Source organism: Nipponia nippon, unplaced genomic scaffold (genome assembly GCF_047370975.1).
Source record: "Nipponia nippon isolate SJK-2023a ecotype South Korea unplaced genomic scaffold, ASM4737097v1 scaffold_20, whole genome shotgun sequence".
Classification (NCBI taxonomy): Eukaryota; Metazoa; Chordata; class Aves; order Pelecaniformes; family Threskiornithidae; genus Nipponia; species Nipponia nippon.
In genome coordinates this window covers 255,257-278,296 of record NW_028262337.1, presented here as the reverse complement: position 1 = coordinate 278,296, position 23,040 = coordinate 255,257, and the positions used below count along the sequence as shown (strand labels likewise).

The following is a 23,040-nucleotide window of genomic DNA, read 5'->3' as shown; positions in this document are numbered from 1 at the left end:
ACTGGTGGGCAGATCAGGGAAATGAAACTCAGCTGTGGTGGGACTAGTAGAAGCAGAAGAGGAAAGAGAGGACCCAAGAAAGATATAGGATTTTTCTCTGCTGTCTAAAAGGCTGCATAGAAGAGTTTAGTATATAAAGTCTCCATCAGGGAAAAGAACTTGGAGCTGTGTACACAAGAAAGTTGGGGGAGTGGGACCTGGGAGGGGGGGCAATATGTTTTCCTGCCTGTAATTACAACGCTGTGTCCAAGTTGTTTTCATTTGTGCTGGCTAGAGCTTGCTTTTTCTAAGCAGACAATACTATGTCTGTCCAACGATGCCCTGCTCCACTCCTGAGCTCTTTCGTGGCATGCTTCTTGCAGCATGTTGTGGGAGTTACCAGGCTGCTAGGGCTGGGCTCAGGCTGGCAAACTCACCTCTGCGCTTAGTCCTACCAGGAGAATCTCTCAGGCTGGACCTGAACTTTTGCAAAACCCACTTGACTTCTGTAGAGGTTCACAGTGACATCTTGTTTAGAAAAAAGCTTGAAAGTAGTGTACACCCCTGACTTGAGAAGATCACAGGAGGTAGTAAATTATTTACACATTGTAGTATCAAACACCTATGCCTCCATCAGAGACATATGAAATGAAAATTTGATGACTATTTGTGTTTTGTAGAGTCAGTTCAGGCCTGGAGTTCATTGCTAAAGTGCTTCACTATCACTTTTGAGAGTTCTGTTAATTTCTTTTGTACAGTTGCTGTAATAAGCCTGGGTATTTCAAATGCATTTGTATTTCTGAGGAGGAGGCAGGATCTGCATGGCTGCTGTGGGAGGAAAGGAAGGGGATTGTTTCTGGTAACTTCAGTTTGTGTTTCCCCATGGAAAGAACAATTTATGCAATTTGAGTAGCTTGTTTTGAATCCTATTTGTTTAGAACCAAATTTCTCCAGGAGCTAGATTTGCTTACTACTTCTAAACCGCATCTGATGGCATGGCTTTTGTAGGAATTACAAGTAAGGATAGTATTTATACCTAACACTGTGGTCTAAGATTTTGTGATTTTTTTAATACGTATTTATATAAGTCTGCATCATGTGAAAGCTAAAAGCATCACTCTTTACAAGTGAAATATTCTTACAGCAATTTTCTCTTGCAGCTCTGTTTAGACCTGGTGTGAGATACAACTTTTCACTATATGGCTGCAAATCCAGTGGATATCAGCTATTGAAAAACATAACTGGGTATATGAAAGAGCTGCGTAAGTGCACTTTATCGTTCAGGATCTTTACAAAGTGAATTTAAACTGTGTCTATTTTTAGCTCAGTGAGACCAGAATCCCCACACAGTACTACTGACTTCTGCTCATTCTCTGTATATAATGGTAATACATTTCTCTAGCCACTTCCAGTTCCCAGCATGCAATAACCCTGTGTTCTCCAGCTTGTGTGGTGGCACAAGGTGTCATAGAAGTTTACTCTGAAGGCAGCGGTCTTCAGAGTGGAAAGCACAGGCATAATTTGAACCACAGGAATGGAGTCACTTCTGCAGGAAAGGAGACAACTTTTTTTTGATTTGTCAAGTGAAAGTAAAGTTCTGAGCACATTTGGTACAGCTCAGCAAATACAAAAAGTGTCCGCAACATTTCTGTTTAAAAGCACTTCTTAGACCAGAACTAGATCCTAGCGTACAAGCCACTTTAGAACTGCACTTTTATTCCCTCCCATACCAAGCCCATCTGGGTAACTGTGGTTTGATCCAGGGCTGAGCTTTGCTTGCCTGGAGATGGATTTGTGTCTGAATGCTTTCTGTTCCCAGGAATCTGAACATAGCTTTACCCTTTTACATCACAACTGTATTGGATTGTAAGTACAGCACCCATTTAACTTTGAAGTTTAATGTGTTTCCTGCTAAAATAGTTTGCTTGGAAAACTGAGCTGCTGACATAATCTGAGCCGTTGGAAATGCTGGTGCTTATTTCATTGCTAAGGTTGAAGGTGAGGTTAAGGCAATTTTACTAGAAACTCAACTTTCAGTCATTTGTATTTCTGCAAGAATCCTGAACAGTTTCCCAGAAATGTGTTCTCAACAGATTGGAAGCTTTCAAGGTAAAAGGTTAAAGACTTTGGGGTCTAAAAATGCATCGAACATGCAGAAGAAACTTATTAGGAACTGAGAAATGTATTAACTTTGCACAAGAGCATAGATTCATTCCAAAACTTCAACTTTGCCTTTGGACAGATAACCATCAAGACAAAAATAGATGCGTTCTTAAACATGAGTTCAGCACTGATAGATCAATGCCAAATGTTAGACTAAGTCCTGATGTGCATAACTTTACACGATGTCTGATGTAACACTTTAGTGCTGTACAGGTATTGGAATAAGGACTTGTGATGCCTGCTAAGAGTAGTTATTTTAAGCTGAGATAGATTTCCATGGTAGGAATGTGGAGTTTGTTTAATTTGAAGACAAGTTATGAAGTCACAGAGTTAAAGCCTTTAAAAGCTAAGTAATTTGTATGCGCTGAATGTTTATGCAATCTTCTGGGATTTGTTGCAGGAAGAAGGGTATTTACATGTATGGGTCTGTAAGAAGGCTGCCCAAGGAGAGGTTTTTCTTTCAGCTTCTGTTAGTAGATAATACTGCAGTAATTAATAACAACGAGACCGACATACTTGTATTTTTGTAGTATCACCTGCTAAGTCTTTTCACATGTTCTTGAGAATGAGGCAAAAGTATTCAGGAAAAAGTTGAAAATGCTAGCCCTGAAATAAAATTGATGAAACACTTACATGGATTCAGCATTTAATGATAAGGTGGTTTCTTACTAGCTTTTTCCTTCATAATTCTCCCTACAGCTCCAAAACGTGCACCAAATTTTACTGTAGAAGAAACTTCTTCAGATTCTATATTGGTAAAATGGGAAGACATTCCTATTGAAGATTGTCAGGGGTTTTTAGAGGGATATCGGCTTTCCTTTGCAAAAGGCGAAAAAGATGCTTTAAAGCCTAGGCTTTCGGAATCAGGTAAATGAAATCTATAGATTGCAACTTCCTCGCTCAGGCTTTTTTCTCTCTCTTTTTTTTTTTTTTTTAAATAATTTACTTTTACTTTAAAAAAAGATACTTTAATCATAATTCAGTTGCATTACTCACTGGCATAATTGGCCCCTGATCTGTGACAAAAGCATTTGAAATAATCAGCTACTTGCGTGGTTAGCACAGTTGTTTTTTAATATCAGGCAAAAGTCGGAGAAAACCCTGGCTCACTGAGGCCATAAAGCTATGCAGTGACTAAGTGGCAATGTGACACACTGCCCTGTGTACAGATACCTCGGGTAGATGAGACACGGTGGAGGTTATGTGGCTGTATTTAATTGGGTATATTCTTCTAGCACCCATCTTGTAAGGACATCTCTGTACAGAAGTGAAGCCTGACTCACATTAACGTAAGAAGACAAGCAGGAGTATAAGAAACTGAAGTCAATCTGCAGCAACAAAATTTTCACTCCTGTGCTGTTTGGTGCTGTGTAAGCAGGCATCATTGCTAGGATTCTTTATTTCAGTTTTCCTTTATGCAGACTGTTCTTCAGGTTTCATATGGTGACTTCAAGAAAGTCTTGGTAAAGCTGAGGATGTCTTTGGGAATGCTTTCTTACAAGGTTATGCTTTTCTTACCGCTTCCAAACAGGGAATCCAGAACTTAAAGTTAAGAATATCACTGACTTAACAAAGAAGTCTTTGAAAATACTTGATCTTCAAGGCAAAACAAGTTACCAGCTGGACCTACAAGCCTACACTGCTGGTGGGTTGAGCCCTCCAAACAGCCTCTATGTGGTGACAAAGGAGGACTGTAAGTTGAATATCCTTGTTCATTCATAGTCTTCAGCATAGGGGCTGTACAATGTATATAAAGCTGAGCTTATTTTGGTTTTTTTCTCGTCCCCTTAGGTAGTTTGGGCCTACAGTCTAATTTTTAATTTATTTATTTATTTATATTTGAATACAGAAATTGGTACAGTTCAGGGTGAGGAAAAATTCCTTTCCTATTACAGCTACGGTAACGTATGCAAGATAAATAACTTCTAAACTACTACTAAATGTGGTGGAGTCTGAACTTAGTCTTCTCAAGCAGCTAGTTGTTTTTGTCAAGTTTCCCATGATGAATATCTGCTAATGCATGGAATAAGAAAGACACTGTGGAAATATTTACTAGTTTCAGAATTACAAACAGATGCCCCTCTGCTTTGAATTCAGTTTTATCGATCCCCTGACAGAAACAAACCCAGAAAGACAGTTAGAAAAAAAGAGATTGACTTTGGGGAATGAGGGGAAAAAAAGAAAAGAAAGTATTCATATGAAAGACTAAACACTAGAGTGCAACTAAAATAGATGAAAAGTCAAACTTGAGGCACTTAACATCAATGGAGGAAGGGCAGCGAGAATGTATCAGAGCTAAATGCTGGGGATTAGAAGCATCGTGAACCATATAAAAGGCAGTGCAGTTTGTGCAATGAGTTGTTGGCCTGTAAGAGCCATTACCAGAGATTTGGCCAGTTCAAGTAACTGGAAAGTGCAATTCCAGTGCTTACTGAGAACAGAAATTACAGTGGCAATCAGTCTTGCGTTGCACATGAAGCCTTTTGCAATTAAGCAGAGAGAAGTATCTGCTGATTCCTGTAGTCATCACTGAATCAGCTTTGTTTATGGATGGACTTTTGCCCTTCCAGCAAAGGGTAAGCGTGTGGTATACGTACACTTCAGTGTCCCTGTTTGCAGACCACTGTTAGATGACTTTGATGAAACGGTCTCTAATCTGCGCGAATGTTAGAAAAGGCATAAAACTTGCTGGTAACTGTGGATATTTATTTGCTGTCTTTTCTTTTTTCATCCCCCAGCTGTAGGATTAATCATTGCAATTCTCATCCCTGTGGCAGTGGTTGTGCTGCTTGGAGTGGTGGCGAGCATCTTCTGCTACCGAAAGAGGGAATGGTAAATGCATTCAGTTCTGATCTTTTCCTGGATGTGTGCTTCAGTGCTAGAGTTTTCCATGATTTTAGTTACTCTTTGTTTTCTCCAAGTACCCAAAGATGTCAGTGGGCTTTGTTTAAAGGTGGGTGGCAAAAACATATTGTAGAAGGTGAGGGAGAAATTGAGTTAGAGAGAGGTCAGAGTGAGGAATGCAAAAAGGTTTTTCAGGAGCCTGTCTCCCAGTGAGCGTCGCTTATAAATAGTTCCCAAGTGGAAATAAGTTAGCAACATACTATAATTTGTGAGCCATCCACAAACACTCAGGTAGACATACTGTCTTCAGCTTTTCGTAAACGTGGCGTATCAAGTTCCCCAGTTTAAAAAATTAAAAAAAAAATATGGTTAGCTGTTTTTTCCATGAAATACTCAGTGAAAGTGTAACATACTAAATCTTTGTGCCAGATGTCTTCAGTATTCTGAATTAAATAGAAATGTCCTGACTCCTTTTGTGTGTTTGCAATCTGTTTCAGGGCTTGGTAACTTTTAAAAGTTTGTTCTTTCCTCTTTAAAGGATTAAAGAAACATTTTATCCAGAGATCCCAAATCCTGAGAACAGTAAGGCGCTGCAGTTTCAGAAGAACATCTGTGAGGTAACCTTCATTTTAAATCTAGTATTTGAAACTTTTAAAAGGCATTGCAAGTAAAGAATTCCTTCACAAACTGAGTCTTCTGCTCTAGTTGTAGAAAAAACTCTGTGGCATGGGGGAAAAGGATGAATTACTGAGTAGCTTTTGTCATATGCTGTCTATAGCTTTCTTGTTGTTAATGTAGTTACTTGCAAAATTTGACCTAGGAAAGGACTGCTACATTTCTCTCCTCCTGCACTAATGGGAAGTGTCAGTAAATTACAACAATGTGGGAGTAATGCACCCATCCTTGTCATAGTGTTAGGAGAAGCAGAAAGCATGGAGAAGCGTCCAATGCCATATCCTCAACCTCCTGGTAGACATAGTAGCTGGAACGGGGTGTAACATTTAAATAACCTTCTGGAATGGGTCATACAAAGCTGAGATTTGGCGAAAGAGTTCTCAAACAGGTACTGCAAGATCTGGAGTCTCTTTAAGTTGGCTAAAATACTTTTAACATTAACAGGAATATATGATGAACCCGAAAATGAGAAATAAACCACTTTTTTTTTTTTTTTTTTTTTTTTTTTTTATATTGTACTAATGGCAGTGGGATGAGTGCAAACCACAAGCGAACATACTGGTTTAATTTGGGCAAATTGTTGCTTTCGGGATTTCCGGGTCTTTGGCTTAGTCTCTCCCCTTTCTCCTCTTTCTCACTTCAGGGGAATAAGACACTTAAAACACTGGAAATGAACCCCTGCACCCCCAATAGTGTTGAAGTGGTGGAAACACGATCTGCAGCTCCCAAGATTGAAGACACAGAGATGATGTCCCCAGCAGCAGACACCACTGTGCCTGAAGATGGCTCTGACTCAGAAACAGAGAACCATGTGGTTGTGTCCTACTGCCCCCCTATCATTGAAGAGGAGATCTCAAATCCCCCTATGGATGAACCTGTGGGGTCATCTCAGGTGGTTTACATTGACATCCAGTCAATGTATCAGCCTCAAATTAAACCAGAGGAGGAGCCAGAAATAGACTTAGTGACTACAGCAGGCTATAAGCCACAAATGCAGCTGCCTATCAGTGCCCTGAAAATAGAGAGTCGCTCACCTGCAGAGGAAGAATTGGATAAAACTGCAGGTTACAGACCTCAAGCAAACACAAATGCCTGGAACATGGACACTCCAGACTCTCCTGGATCAGTTGAAAGCAACAATGAAAATGCATCTTTTGGGAGCCCATGCTCCATTAATTCCCGACAGTTTCTGCTTCCCCCAAAAGATGATGAAGACTCTCCCAAACCCAGTAACATAGGGTGGTCCTTCACACACTTTTTTCAGAACAAACCAAATGATTAACAGTGAGTCCTCATTGCACCTGGACCTGCCTTCCAAATAAGCTCTTATTCCTCATGTTGTTGAGACAGGAGGAAGAAAAGTGCAAAAGGCATGAATTATTCTTGGAGACAGTCAGCAGAGGTTCTAGTGAGCTGAATGTTATGTTTAAGTTAGTGAAAGTGTTAATGTTCCATTTTAATAGAAGCCGAGAGGCCAAAGTTATAGTAATTTAGTTATTACTCTAGTAAAATATATTGGATATAAGGGGATTGAGTTTAGAGCTCCTGATAATCATAGTCAAAGAACTCTGCCTACCTTCACATAGTGCTCCAAGATTAATATGGTCTCCTGCAACTTATAACTTGGAAAGAATGCTTTGCTTTGTTGTAGTTGTTCTCAACCATGCATACTCAAATGATGCAGCCCCAACAGTTTTCCTTACTGAAGGTTTCATTTATCACAAACCTCAGCTTAACACATGGAAACAATGTGGTTGGAAACTGTTGAGATCTTTTACCTAGTTATAAACTAAGAACAAATGAGAGTGCTATTTTTTTTCTTCTCCCATACAGAAGGGTATTGTCATTGTTTAACACTTCTGAAGCAATGGCCATTCAAATCTGTTGCTTTTTAACTAGACACTAGTTTCTGTACCTACTGTACAATGTTTATTCAATGTTTGACTCAGGGGTACAAACTTGGGGAAAAAAGTATAACACTGATTTAAACCTCAACAAGAACTGCATAAAGTTTAAAACTTTTTTTTTTTTTTTTTAAAAACATAGAATGCTCTATATTTTTTCTATCCTTTGGTTAAGGAGTTAGTCTTTCCTAATGTATTGCACTAATGCATTTTGTATTTCATAGCTTCAGCTCCAGATCTCCTGCTTCAAAGTGGTACAGTACTCCATTCGCCCTCACTGTTCAGCAGTCTTTGCACTATACAGTAATCTAAGCCATGGGGAAATCTCTGTCTGCTAACGTTAGCTGTCTAAGCAGTTTGGCACGTGAAATTAGAGGTAGTAGTACTAGCTCCTTGAGAACAAATTGCTCTTTGGATGGTCTTTATTGTATTAGCTTTGCCACCTGCTGCCTGGCTGTTCTCCAGTGTCTCCAGGCCCAACAGGACCTTCTCTACAAATCCTACCTGGGAGGACAAGGTGGGATTTCTCCAGTGGCAGGGAGAAGCCCAAGGAGGTTTTAGTGCCGCTAATTCTACCTCTCCTTTACCAGACATGTGATGCAAAGAAAGCTTAAATGATGTACATTTCTGTGCTTAAAGGAGTGTTCAGAACAATCATCTTTGAAAATTCTTGTTTTCACATATGCACCTCTAGGCAGCTGTAATTGCAACATTTCACTGTGTCAGACTGCAGCACCCATCAATTTCATTAGCTTACAGGAGAAAGTGCTTTCTAACTTACCTGTTCGTTGCTGTAAAACACAGTGATGAGAAGTCAAACGTTAAAGAGCTTGATCAAAGTGGGTCTCCATCAAGTCCTAACCGAATCTTTTTTTTTAGATTTCAATTTCATTAGCTACTTGGTGGTTTTTTGAATAAATAAGATGGGGGAATGATTTTCTAAACAAGATGCCGAAACAGATAAGGAGGCTGAACTGGCTAAGCTGCTAGTTGTAAAGGTGTGAAAGCAGACCAGGAGGATGGCTAGCTTGGCAGACATTTGGTCTTCAAACCACATGATCTGGCCATCAAAATAAAACCGAGCATTAGGTTCAACCTAATCGCAGCAACAGATGGTGCAGTTTCAGATATTGGTATGTTTCTGCCATCACCATAGAATGAAAATACAGAGGGATTTCAAAACTGACAAAAAGGAAAAACACTAAATAGCATCCAAATCATTATCAGTAACAACTGCCTGTGTGTGCGTCCTGGAAGAGTGAAATGTGAAGACGCTAAAAATAGATCTGTCTGCAGAACCAACAGAGTGCAAGGTCTGCCTGAAAGAAGAGAAAGTGCAGATAGGATTCTGCTTTTGAGGTTCAGTCTTGGAATTAGCAGAGCTGGAAGTGAAAGGACAGACAGGCAGTGCAGAGAGCTGGAGTCCATCTGTCACCAGACATCACCACAAGTGAAAGTTTCATGCCTAATCTGTTACTGCCTATTATTCAGAACACTAAACTAATACATAAAAAGAAGCAGTTCTGCCCTTTGTGCTTGACAGCTGGGAGGTGGCTAAATCTTAATAGTAGCAACCCTTTCTCACAGTATCTCTTTTAGAGCAGATTTCTTTTCACTAGTGCAGATTTGGCTTAATGTATTTATCTCCTAAGATGAATTTTAGATTGCACTGCCATATACTTTTAATTGGAAGCAGAAGACATCAAGGACAGAGTGTATGGGTAGTGGTTTCAGTTTTTTATGGAGCAGTTTCTCAATGCAGAGGAGCAGTCAGTATTTTATGGTGATCCAAACAAAAAAACCCTCTCTGTAGCAGAACAGCTGATCATGAAGAATAGCTGTGCTTTAATACGGCTGTGTATTGCAAGAAACAAAGCCAAACTGAAGTTTGAGAGTACTAGCAATTTTTAATTTGGTAGACTGAAAGCCAGGGCAGCTGCAGAGAACACACAGAGCTCACAGGGAACAGCCTAACACCTTTCGTAGTGCTCCCACAGAGAATCACTTGAACACAACCATCACATACTCAGGTTTTCCTTTGTGCTGCTCTTCTTATTCAGTAAAGGCAACAGCATTTTCAATTGCTTCCTTTCTTAGTGATTAGGTAGGGGAAAGGTCCACAAATACAGGGTCTGCCTTGATGTTGTCAAAGCACTCTCATCTAATTATCCATCACTTTTTTTAAAAAAAAACCTTAACTATATATTTTATTTGACCAGTGTTCTGACTTCCAGTGTATAGGGCGGAAGAGTCCTGTTAATAGCAGTGGCTTACCATATGCATCATCTTGTATCAGTAGCAGAAGAGTGGGGCGAATGGGGGAGAGACACAGGCTTGTGCAGCATATGTAGCATCATTTACTGTTGCTTAATGGTTGTGAACCAGTAAGCAGTTTTCATTCCAGCACTTGAAAGCTCCGCTGCTTCACCTCTGTGGTTTCTTTTGAGCCTATTCAGTGCTGCCAGTGAGGACTCCTCTCAAATGCCTGTCTTAAATCTTCAGCAGTGAATCCAAATACCAGATGGGTCGTGAGAGGGTGTGTGCTAATTTAGTGATCATGTGAAGGCACCCCTAGGTGCATGGAGCAGTAAGAATGAGTGACAAGGACTGTCAGGGAACAGACTTGCTTTTTGAGCCCAAGTGCCATGTTAAACCAGTGAAGAGTCTTTAGGAGTATCTTACCAAATTAACTTTCACAGCATGGTGCTGTTTAGCCTCTAAATGCATTAGTAACAATTGTAAGACTAAAACTTTGGGCTTCAGAGGGGATCAGACTCTTTGTACTAGTGCCTTCGGGCTTCCTGGTGAGCCTCTTCAGTCAAATTGTTTCTGAAAAACGTCGTAGGAAATTTAAAGCACTGCATTTCCTAACCATCATTTTCTGAAAGATCTTATTCCTTTATTGGGCATCTATTTTGTTTTAGTTCTTTTGGCTTTTTGCTTTTTTTTCTAGAAGAATAGAAAGTTCAGCTTTTTTTAAAAAACAAAACAAAACAAAAAAAACAACTTCTAGAAGGGATATGACCAGAAGAGATTGTGTCCAAAACACTGTTATTCTTAACTCAGTGCTTCAATCCTCTAGTTGCATCCGTGTTCAGAGATGTAGGGTGTTACTGCCAAGCAATTTCTTTCTGAAGCAAATCATCGGTGCTGCTGCTTTTTATTTTTGAGCCATGCCTGTCATATGTGACAATTTGGGGTTTGTAATGGGTTTTTGTACTGTTCACTGTATGTGTGGAACATCAGTCACGTTTGATGTAACATCGTGCACTCTCCTATTTGATGCATTCATTATTTTTTGTTGTTCTGACATGTGGGGGGATCTGGAATCTTGGGTTTGTGTGTTAAATTTTGGAATGGTAGATCTTGCATGTGATATACCTCACAGAACTACTAGTTAATATATCAACAAAATGGTAAGCTAATATTACAGGCAGGCTAGTGAATTACCTCCCCTGCTATGCAGTGGCTGCATGGGCAGAGTTAGGACCCAATGACTGGCATTTGCTGTGGTAGCTGTCTTTATTATCGTAGTCACCGCTTTCACGGGTAAACCATTTCCAAAGGGAACCAGTAGCTGTGTTGTCCATCATGGCACAATTGGTAAATGCAACATGTTTCTTCATCTTTGGTTTATGTGGGGGACCAGAGCTTTCCTCTGCTGGCAACATGGCAGCAAAAAGCTTCTGCTGACCTCGAGTTTAGGGCTGCTCTGAAGAGGCACGTTCAAGCTGCCTTTTTTTTTTTTTTTTTTTTTTTTTTTTTTTTTTTTGATACATTCAGCTGGGTAAAGCTTAGGGCTGCAGTGTTTCTTGTGATGCTGTCCTCCAGGACACTCAGCTGAACACGATTAGTAGCAAAAATGAAGGCAATTGGATGCATTGGAGGTAGAAGTTGTTTAGACATCACTCTGAATAGGCAATGAGAAATCGTGTGCTCTATTTTTAGACAAATATTGCTTTGTAAATAGAATATTTGTATACTTACAAGTAGATAGAAATATAGTAAAAGAATTTGAAATACATAGGAAAAATGTAACATTTAAAGAATGAGATTGCTAACAAGGCTCTGTGTACCATAAATCTATCAAGAGCTTCCCATGTAAATAGCATCTTCTGTTCCGCCACAGACTTTGATGAAGACTTCAGTGCAAATGGCATTAATATCTTTAACACTAAGGAAAGTCCTAACCCCTTATGCACATATGTGCTGATATCATTATGTACCTATGTGCATATTACAGAGGCACTTGCAATTCCCAAAGCGATTTCTTCCGAGCCCTGTACTTGAATATATGCCTTCTGAGACAGTTTCGTCTAGAGGAAACAGCTGCTGTCTCTGCTCCCCACACACTACACGGAGTTTGTCCTGCTATGCATTAAGTGGTGCCCTGTGTGGCTGATGCTCAGAGATGCTGTCGGCAGTTCACAAGATTTTTGTTGGCTTTTTCTTTGCCTTTTCCTTAGCAAGCCTGGAAACAGTCCAGACCCCAAATGCCAGACAGATTCAGAAATGTTTGAGTGTTTAAAAACTAATTTCCTCATGCTTATGCCTGTCTTAAATTTTTAAATATCTCTTCAGAAGCTGGAAGACAGTTTCTTCCATAACAATTCTCTTTCCTCTCCTCCCCCATTTATATAACTCTGGATTTTCCCCAGTGTTTCTAAGATAGCCAATGTTTATTTCCTTTTTGCATGTTATGCAAACAAACCTCAGATGATATTGGCAGGGGTTTCTGTAACTCTACAAGTTGTCCCAGGGTGCATGACAATACTTTTTCCCCACAAAAATGTCTATTAATTCCTTCTGCTTTTACAACAAAAAGTCTCCAGAGAAGTTCTGTATTTCAGAGGGCAGGGGCTCAGCATCCCAGTACAGGTGAGCTGGTCTAATGGCAGCGTGCTGCATGAGAGGATGGGGTTAATCCCGCTCCGGTCTCACCCTCTCCTTGTGCCAGTGCTGCCCAGGTGACTTTGTGGTGCAACAGAGCAGATGGCATCCTTATTTTTTAATGTGATACTCAACAGAATCTCTAGATGGTAGGTTTTTGGACGGTTATTACATGAAAGCAAGCTCCAGTGGAAGTGTATGCACAACTTCCACGACAAGGTTCAGTACCTTTGCAACTCATTTGGTCTCATGTTGTGCAAAATCTAGCAAGTAAAACTTACCAAGGGACAAAGGAAAAAATACAATGTTCTCATTTTCATTATTTGGGCTGAGAAAAATTCAAAAAAGAAATAGCTCAAGCAGGGCAAAGTAAAATAGAAACTGGTAAGGTCTCACACTTTTTAGTAGTACTACAATAAAAAACGAATTCTTGAACATCACTTTGTCAATGGTTCCTTAATGTGATTCAAGAGTGGCTTAGGATGAACAACATTTTATGCTTCATAGCATGTCCGAAAAGTTTGTAAATCAGGGGATAGTAAAAAAAATGATCACTGAATAGACTCATGTCTGAAATCCTACCCGAAGGTAACAGCAATTTGAACTTTGAGCCTGCTGTGGCACACTAAACAGCAGTGCTGGTGGAGTCATACAGGTCACCTGAAAAAAAAAAAAGGTGTACTATAATGCTGTAACTTTTAAAATATATACTGTGAACAGGTTCAATGTTTTTTTAGCTCTTTTTATACAATATTTTTTACAGCGTAAATAATTTGTTTAGAGATGTTTTTATGTTCTGTTTTTACAAATGTTTTAATGGACTTTTGTTTAATACTAGTGAAAATATTGTTTGCCAATTTGAAATAATCACCTATAGAAATTAATTCTGAGAATAAATCAATAAATGAAGCTGACAAAATAGTCTTCCTAACACACTAAATCTAATCAGTCATTTAACATATTTTGGTTGCTGAATGATACTGAAGTTTTCCAGCTTCCAAATCTGCTATTGAAAAAATACTTCTTTCACAATTTGAGCAAAATCATCACAAGGCACTTTAATGAAGTTGTAGCATTCCAAGTAAAATACTAATTCAACAAAGTGTATCAACATGAAAATTTATTAGCTAAGCAGTTAAACAAATGCATGCTTGAAAAAGGAAGCATGGGATCATGTTGGGGAAATAATATTCCAGTGTGGCAGATGACATTTAAGACTAACCTAACACTAAGATACCAACTTTGCATACGTTTTAAACCTAGTTTGCTTGGCTGTTGTAACTCCTGTTGTATTGCTTGGGTGTCTAAAAATACGCATGTATTTAACAATTTTACCATAGTATTGCCATGGAATTTAATAAATATATTTTCTTACACTCTTACATGTTTTTATATTCCTTGCTTGCATGTTTATTTTTAAATAAGAGTTAAATTCTGCTTATGCTCCAGTACAAACAGAGTTATTTTAATTTTATGCCAGAGTATATTACCACAGGATCTGGCAAGCACAGCCTTGGCTTCTTGATCAGCAGAATGGGCAGTAACACAGGTATTATCTGAGCAGCTTCTCCCAAGCACAGCATGCCGTCGTGCGTACATACATGGTTCACTGAAGGCCGCCTGATCCTGCCATGCAATGTGGTGGTGGGAAGGCGGCCAGCTGACTTACCTTTGTCCTTGGCTTATGGATCTAACACAGCTGGTGTTTTGAGATGCAATTTCCCTGCAGGCTTTGGCTGAGGGCTTGCAGAGATGAGCAGCCAGAGGGTCTGCATGGTGGACAGGTCTGTGTTGTTGACAGCCCTATTCCAGGATGAAGGATGTAGTGGCAGGAAGAAGGGGCCCAGACTGCACACCGTGGGGTTGCTTTGGGTGATGCAGGACACTTTCTCAGTGTGTTTTAGTGGAATGGAGGTGATCAGCTTGTATGGTGGCTGTAACATGGGCCTTATGTTTGAGGCCATTTATGTCACAGCATGCACTTGTTCTAGCAACAGCCAAGCAATTTTGTGGTTTATCTAACCATGGTGTCTGAACCAGGGAGTGACACATGGCATTAGCAATGTGTGGGCAGACAGGTGCCACATCACAGCACGTCACGTGAAGCCATCATTGCATGGTGGCACTGTGCTCTCTCCATCTCTTTGGAGGCAGTCTTGAAAGTCACAGAGTCAATTCCTTGTCTTGCAATAGCAGATTGGTGCAGCTTATTGGTATGACAGCATCTAGGCACGTGTGAGCTCCACTGAGCACTGGGGAGGAGCGGGATCAAGGGTACTAAGTCCTTTAAGTAGGACTGAAGAGTATTGCTCTGAAAAGACTGAAATGTGTAGAGCTGTGGAAATGAGGAAAGGCTTCGATTGTTCCAAAGGTGAAATCCTACAGCTGTGCTCTCAAGCCCTGCAACTGCTTTGGCCAGTGCAGGAACACCAGGGATGTGTTCAAGACAGGTCTCCCTCCATCATCTGGGCCTCAGGTCTAAAAGAAGTAAAAGGATGATGGGTTTGCAGTATCTTCGGAAGATATTGCAAGTTGTTGTTCAGACATGGCTTGTTCATATCTTGGCAAAAACAGACTAATCCTGTTGGGTTTGATATTTAACCCAGCTGAGGGACAGCTGGGGCTCCCTGTCCATTGGCACAGAGGTACTCATGCAATGGCAGCACCAGAGGAACATGGAAGTAGCAGGTTTCTTTGCAGGGATGGAAATGTATCACGTCCACAGTGGGTGCAGAACAGTTAGCCCAGGCTGTGCTCTGCCACTGCAGAGCGAATGTGCAAGAGCAGCTGAGAGCTCTGTCCCTGGGAGAGGCAAGGTGGGTCTGACCCCTCCATGGACACCACCATCCCTGCCTTGGCGCAGGACGCTCAGCTGTGGCAAACAGTCCCAAACAGGCAAAAAAGTTCCTGCAGGGTGTACAGGTCTGCCCAGGGTAGACCAGGGCAGGGGGAGGCGGTTCTAGTCACTAAGCCAGTGCAGAAACCCATTACTGACAGTATCCTGCCATGTTGCATTTACAAAGCACAGCCGCTGTAGGTGAAATACCCCAAGACAGTTGTGAGCTGGAGCTTTTAATTTTGGGTGCATTTATGAGGTACCTGGAAACTACAAATATAGACACTTCTACAAAGTAATTAAAATCACAGAGTCTGAGTTTCATGTAGCGTCATGTAGCCATTCAAAGAAAATACATAAAAAAATCACAGCAACTGAGTTCGAAGGTTGGGTAATGAAGGAGCACGTGGACTGCCCCATTTTTCACCATCAGGACAAGCGTGGGGAGACGGAATTGAACAGTCTGTGTTTCCTGGCCCTGCTCCAGCACGCATCCTTATCTTCTGCTTGACTCCTTGTTCTGTCAACGCTGGCTGCTCCTAACACGGCACTGGCTGTAGCATTAGCATCCAGCATTTCTCCGCATTTGCAACCACAAAAAGTTATTCTCAACACATAAATAAAGGTTACAGAGTCCCTGTGTTTGAGGCATTTGTTAGTGCTTAAAAAAACCCTGGGTTTCGGTAAGAGCAATCAGAAGTTCAAATGAAAACTGCCTAAAATTGGCAATTTCATTTTTGAATTCTGCTTTGCTGACACCAACATTAAAAGCTGTAGCAAGGAAAAAAAAAATGGAAGCAAGAGAAATTGTAAAGAAAATATTAAATATTGCCTCTCTAGTGTCATCAAAAAACAGGAAAATTGAGGAAAATTTGACTGTGTCCACAAAAAGTGATGATGTACACTGCTGCTATTGCCACTAGAAACTATTTAAGCACCTGCAAAACAAACAAAAAAAGGTTGGAAAGCAGCTGGTTTGTGAGCCTGAATGTGGGGTGTCTGTGCTCAGCAGCCCCGTTTCTTCCACACTGTCCCCATACATCACGGTAATGTACGGTGCTGGAAAACACAACCTGTGGGGACAGGGTTGAAAGAACCAGCACCATTGTTTTCCTAGAAAGGAAGACTGAGGGAAGCTTATAAAAGAAATGGGGGGAGAGGAACAACGTTGTCTTTGTCCTGTGCACAATAAACAAAGAAAATTGCTTTGACACTGAACGGATATTCGAGAGAAATAAGGGCAGTCGGTCGCAGCGCTGCCAGGCAGTCTCTGTCACAGGGGTTTGGGAAGAGGGCACTCACAGACGGTCAGGTTGTGTCCCTGAGGGTGGAAAGCCAGGCCCTCAAAGAGCTGTGGCAACCACAGGTGCTGGCGCCAGGCTGTTACTCATGTGCGAGAGGCCCAAGCACAGGGGCAGGGACACATCCCCACCTGATGAGGGGACTGGGGGTGCCCGCAGTGACTCAAACCCGTGGAAAAACAGAGTGGGAGGGAGGGGTGTGCTTGCCAGAGCAGGCGATGCCCCTGGCTCAGACATCAGAGCAAGGTGTTGCTGTGGAGAAGAGAAAACCCCACTGTGTGCTTACACACCACCACCACCCCCCCCCAAGAAATAAAATGCTGATAACAAGACACATCTGGCTGATAGGATGTGGCCGCTGCTCTCCATGAGTAAATGATGGCTGCATGTTATCTAATCCTTTAAAATGAAGAGGTTTTGCCCTTTAAGGGGTGGTGCTGCCACAGAGGGAGCTGCAAATGCAGAGCTGGGTCAATGCATTTCCCACCCAGCTTATTTTGCTTTATCAACAGAATGAAAATGCTTCCTCAAAAGCAAAGCCTGGTTGATGAAATAATAACTTTAACGGGCATCTGTGGCAGGCTAATGCGCCAGGTGCAATGGGCAGCTCCCCATCCCCAGCAGGCCCCTCCTCTTCACCTCTTTTCTCCCTGGGGCCAGGCTGGGACAACTGGGACAGAAAAGAGCTGGCCCCTCACCTTTGACCACCCAGGGCACACCAGTGCAGCAAGAATTTGCCTATCACAGGACCATTGATAAGTCTTGTCTGGCTTTAGTTCCCCTTGATGTCTCTTTTTTGCTTGCTTTTTTCTTTTTCTTCTTTTTTCTTTTTTCTCCCCCCGCCCCTTATTTTGCTTTAGGATGACCTGAGTAAATCCAACTGCTGATTCCCAAGCAGCTGGTCCCCAGGGAGGTGGAGGAGTGGTGGAGAGCAGCAAGACAGGCTGTGCCCTGGGGAGGGTGCAGGGCAGGCAGGGAGCAGCTCTGCCTGACTGCCAGTGCCCAGCACAAAGCCTGACTTGGCCCATCCAAGGCTGGGGGCTGTTCAGCCTAGAAAGTGGAGGGGGATGTCTTTTCTCCCTGGGGCCAGGCTGGGACAACTGGGACAGAAAAGAGCTGGCCCCTCACCTTTGATCACCCAGGGCACACCAGTGCAGCAAGAATTTGCCTATCATAGGACCATTGATAAGTCTTGTCTTTTAGGATAAATGTGGAAAATCTGGAAGAAAGCTAAGGACTGCAATTTTAGGAATTGCAGAGAGGCACAAGCACCTGGGCTGCATTGCTGGTTTGCACAGATACCTGTGGCAAAAGGACACAGCTCTGTCAATGGGCATGAGTTCATCCTGCAGCACCAGGGTAGTGCCAAGCATATGATACGGCCTAAGCAATACGGCCAGAGTAATATGGCCCAAGTAGACATTGTCTACATTGTCTACTTGGACATCTCCAAGGCTTTCGACACAGTTCCCCATGGCCTCCTCCTGGAGAAACTGATGCATTATGGCCTGGACAAGTGGTCTGTGCAGTGGGTGAGGAATTGGCTGACGGGCCACACCCAAAGGGTGGTGGTAAATAGCTCTTTTTCAAACTGGCAACCCATCACAAGTTGGGTCCCCCAAGGATCGATACTGGGCCCAACGCTATTCAGTATCTTCATAAGTGATCTGGATAACAGGATCAAGCGTAGCCTGATGAAGTTTGCAGATGACACCAAACTGAGTGGGGAAGTAGTCACTCTGGAAGGGAGAGCCACCCTGCAGGAAGATCTGGATAGGCTGGAAGAGTGGGCTAACAAGAACCTGATGAAGTTTAACAAGGACAAGTGTAAGGTCTTGCGCCTGGGAAAACACCAGAGAGGTGCTAGTGCCCCTGTATTCAGCACTGGTGAGGCCACACCTCGAATACTGTGTTCAGTTTTGGGCCCCTCACTACAAGAAGGACATCGAGGTGCTGGAGCATGTCCAGAGAAGGGCAACGAAGTTGGTGAAGGGTCTAGAGAACAAGTCTTGCGAGGAGCGGCTGAGGGAGCTGGGGTTGTTTAGCCTGGAGAAGAGGAGGCTGAGGGGAGACCTTATTGCTCTGTACAACTACCTGAAAGGAGGTTGTAGTGAGGTGGGGGGGTCGGTCTCTTCTCCCTAGTAACAAGTGATAGGACGAGAGGAAACGGCCTCAAGCTGTGCCAGGGGAAGTTTAGGTTGGATATTAAGAAAAACATTTTCACTGAAAGGGTAGTCAGGCACTGGAACAGGCTGCCCAGGGAAGTGGTTGAATCTCCATCCCTGGAGGTATTTAAAAGAAGGGTAGACATGGTGCTCTAGGACATGGTATAGTGATGGACTTGGCAGTGATAGGTTAATGGTTGGACTCGATGATCTTAAGGGTCTTTTCCAACCTTAATGATTCTATGATTCTATAGTCCAGGAGTGCAGCTCAGACTGGGATCCAGCTGGCTGGAGAGCAGCTCCATGGAAAGGGACCTGGGGGTCCTGGTGGACAGGAAGCTCAACATGAGTGAACAGTGTGCTGCTGTGGCCAAGAAGGCCAATAGGATGCTGGGTTGCATCAACAAGGGCATCACCAGCAGAGATAAAGAAGTCATTATCCCACTCTACTCGGTGCTTGTCAGGCCACACCTGGAATGCTGTGTACAGCTCTGGTCCCCGCTATACAAAAAAGATTTGGACAGGCTGGAGAGGGTGCAGAGAAGGGCCACCAAGATGATCAAGGGTCTGGGAAGCCTGCCGTATGAGGATAGGCTGAGAGACCTGGGTTTGTTCAGCCTTGAGAAAAGGAGGCTTAGAGGTGATCTCATCACCATGTACCAGTACTGAAAGGGGAGCTACAAAGAAGACAGAGACTCCCTTTTTACAAGGAGTCACATGGTGAGGACAAGGGTTAATGGATACAAGTTACTCCCAGGGAGATTCTGATTGGACATGAGAGGTAAACTTTTCACAATGAGAACAGTCAATCATTGGAATAATCTCCCCAGGGAAGTGGTTGACTCCACTATGCAGAACACGTTTAAGGCTCAGCTGGATGTGGTGCTGGGCCATCTTCTCTAGATTGTGCTAGAAAGGTTGGACCAGATGATCCTTGAGGTCCCTTCCAACCTGGTATTCTATGATTCTATGAAAATAAATAACATGATTAATAAACAGCCTCAGAGACAGTAAGCACATCCAGGCCGGTTCCTGGGAAAATGACTAAGCACTCCACCATGCACCATCCATCTTTCCCCTCTCCTTCCCTCGGCCAGCATTGGGGGGTGGCCGAGCCCCACATCTGGTCAGATGTTCCTGTGTTTCTGGCACCTTTTTCCTCCTCAGCCCCTGGAGTGGAAACCCCTGCCTCTAACCCAGCCCTGAGCTTCACCAGGGAGACTGGAGATGTAGGTGCAGGATGCTTCCCTTTTCGGCAACTTGTCAGACTATCTTTAAAAGAATGCAGAAAGGACTTTTTTTTTTCTTCAAAAGACTCAAACCCCAGAGCACCTTTGCTGTTCCCCCCAGCTGGCACCATGCAGCTGGGCCACCCGTACTCAGTCTGCGCCACAGCAGGGTGGTGCTGCCAGCTCTGAACTCCCACGCGGTGATATGCACAGTTGGAAACGCACATTTGGGGAGCTGCCTTTTGTAGCTCTTTCTTTTCCACAACAATGGAGGTATTTCCTACCCACTCCCCCCCTACCCTGGATTTCAAAGAGCAGCTTTTGTTCTGGAGAAGTATAGCCTTGTACCAAAATGCCTGTTATTCTGCAGCAAATTATCTTAAAATAGAGACCTCTCCTGCCAGATGTTTTTCTTGGAAACACTCTCCAAACCCTGCGACAGAAAGGAAAGGATGGGAAAAGTGAGGCACATGTGACAGAGCAGAGGCTAATGCTGTTTCTGGACCAGCATTGTCCCCCATCGCCTGCGGCATGGCAAGTCCCCAGGACTCAGGGTACAGCCGGCCAGACCTCCCAACCCTGCACCAGGTCAGGACAGGTCACTAACATTTGGGAACCCCCTCCAAGCACATAAAACGTGACTCTTTCCTCTCCAGCAGCTGGTGGCTGAGATGCAACCCGAGTGCCGGCTGTGTCTGGCCATCACTGCAAGGCTGCTGCAGTGAGCAGCTAGCAAGACCTTCAGCCTCCAGAGGTTTTAGTTTTTACCCTTTTTCAAACTGCACATTTCCCCTTTACACCCCATGGCATCAAATTCCATTTACTTTCATTTCAAAGCTACATCTTGATCATATACTTTATCCTGCTTTTTCCCAACCATGCACAGGTTTCTCCCTCCCCATGGGGCTCCCCAAGAGAAACAAAACTGTGCCTCTCCTGGAATGAGTGCCATGTGTGTATCCAGCTACTCTGCAAGCTGCCCATGTCTTCTATGGTTAGTTTTTCTGAAGTGCGATTTGTACAGGGGACAGAGCACAGGTGCACATGTTACATGCTGGCACCACCATGTATTTCTCTGTTCCTTTCCATTTCTAACAAGTCTCAATATTTGTTTTTGACCACCACTGCCATGTCTACAAGGAGCACAGGATCTTTAAGGTAAGTGATCAATATATCCCTTTCAACATACAGAAGAAGGGCTGGGGTCTCCCTGACAGTTATTTTGCATGTCCCATTATCTAGTAGCAGCTATTATTTTTTCCTCTCGAGCCTGCATCTGCTCGCAGTCAGCTGTAGGTGGAATGAGCCTTGGGAACGTGTTTTAGCTCCCACGGAGCTGGAAGCACCCTGGGCACAGTAAAAATGCAGCAGAAACCTCCTGATCTCCATTGCTTTTGCCACATAAGCTCCTTTTAACTCATAGGCATTCAGAGGAGCCTGTGCCGCTGAGGAAGTTTGTGCTTCTCCCACTGCTGGCACGTGGCGAGCCACGGGGCGCCCCGCTGCACAGTGGGTCTCCCTGCTCCCCCCGATGGCTCACTAATCCGCTTCAAACAAAGAGTTAAGGAAGAAAAATCTCCAAACTATGAAATTCTGGATCATTTCCTTAGTGTCTCAACAGCACTCTGGTTGCCTGCTTAAATTACAGTTTGGCAATCAAGGTTGCATAAGTGTTGGTCCAGTGCCTAGAAAACATTTTATTTTAAGTGGACCGTGACCCACCAAGGTTCCTTGCACATCCCTTTTCTCATTTTTCAGAAGAAAAAAAAAAAAAAAAGTGATTTATAATACCACAGTAGCAAGCATTTGCTCTTTTTTTTTCCTAATCTTTTAATCTGTTTAAGCCAGGAAAGCTTCATAATGTACAATTTTAAACTGTCAAAATTTACAAAACAAAAAGAGTCAGATTTAAAGCTGGTCATAACTCACAAATATCCCCATCAAAACTGTATAATACAGGCGTTAAGCTCCCTGTATAACAAATTTAAACCACAGGTCACTTTGCTATTTTTAGGAAAGTGTGCAAAGAGCTAATTGTATAGTACACCTAAATGTTAAAAGTTATACATGTAAGCAAGTCTGCTGCTGCTATAAAAAATATACAAGTATAAAATTACTTCTACAAAATTGGTTCATTGATTTTGTGGCTTGTAATAAAAAAAGTAGACTTTAAGAACTTTCCTCCTCAACAAACAACAACATTTTGAAACCAGTCACTGGAGCTGTTATTTACACAGGATGCAACATAATTTAGCTAAATCAGAAAGTGGTAAGGAGAACTGCTTGTTCCAGGACATGCATTTGAATGCATAGATACACTGCCTGATCGTGTATTTTGTTGAACAGCGCAGTCATTGTACAACTGCAGGGTGAGATGAATGCAGGTGTTTCAAGACTGCTTTCTCTGGTATTACAAAAGGTAACCTAAGGACCACAACACTGAGCTACTCATAACACCACACATTTCTTTGCCGTTTGCACTGACACACAACCTTTAGCATTCACTAAACACTTAATGGGTAGAGGGGACAGTTCCTACATAAAATACTCAGTTCGGTTTGGTCAGCAGAGGAAAGGAGAGGGAAAAATGTTCTTTTTTTTTGGGGGGGGGGGGGTGGGGGGTGTCCTTTTGGCTCTGTCACCTTCCCAGATGGCGAACGTGGGCCAGCCGTAGAGGGCTGTGGCAGCCAGCTCACGCTCAGCCACACACGCAAGCACACGACGAGTCCTCATCACCGGGATTCCTCTCTTGTCACTTGGTCCCACACGTGTTAATGTTCTTCCCATCGGCGGCATCCTCCACCAGTGAGATGTGGTAATCGGTTGAAAGCGTGAGGTGGGAGATGCAGCCCACCAGGCCCCGCATGTACTGCCTGTTCGTGTGCAGGGCTATTTCCTTCATGCCACCTGGGGGAAAGGCAGCGATGAGAAATTCTTCACCGACATGGGCGCCTGCTCCTACCTGTCAGACTGCTTGCCCACCAATACCATTAGCCTTCCTAGTGCACCTCAGAGGTGAATTTTAATTTACAGGTTGCTCTGTGGTTTTTTAAA

At 42.9% G+C, this 23,040-nt stretch overlaps 2 protein-coding genes across 9 annotated transcripts in view; one reads left to right on the top strand and one right to left on the bottom strand.

Annotated features, from left to right (window-relative positions):
* The window catches only part of LIFR (LIF receptor subunit alpha), an 89,659-nt gene extending 75,822 nt beyond the window's left edge, over positions 1-13,837 (top strand). For all 4 annotated transcript variants that reach the window (XM_087759733.1, XM_087759731.1, XM_087759734.1 and 1 more), the window contains 6 exons: positions 1,140-1,241; positions 2,842-3,009; positions 3,674-3,835; positions 4,881-4,974; positions 5,525-5,603; positions 6,305-13,837. In XM_087759733.1, the coding sequence (XP_087615859.1) occupies positions 1,140-1,241; positions 2,842-3,009; positions 3,674-3,835; positions 4,881-4,974; positions 5,525-5,603; positions 6,305-6,943 (1,244 nt within the window). In that variant the 3' untranslated portion in view covers positions 6,944-13,837. The remainder of the gene's footprint in view (positions 1-1,139; positions 1,242-2,841; positions 3,010-3,673; positions 3,836-4,880; positions 4,975-5,524; positions 5,604-6,304) is intronic.
* A 7,954-nt stretch (positions 13,838-21,791) lies between these two features.
* EGFLAM (EGF like, fibronectin type III and laminin G domains) overlaps positions 21,792-23,040 on the bottom strand; it is a 238,561-nt gene continuing 237,312 nt past the window's right edge. For all 5 annotated transcript variants that reach the window (XM_087759725.1, XM_087759726.1, XM_087759729.1 and 2 more), the window contains one exon: positions 21,792-22,893. In XM_087759725.1, coding sequence (XP_087615851.1) covers positions 22,739-22,893 — 155 coding nt within the window. In that variant the 3' untranslated portion in view covers positions 21,792-22,738. The remainder of the gene's footprint in view (positions 22,894-23,040) is intronic.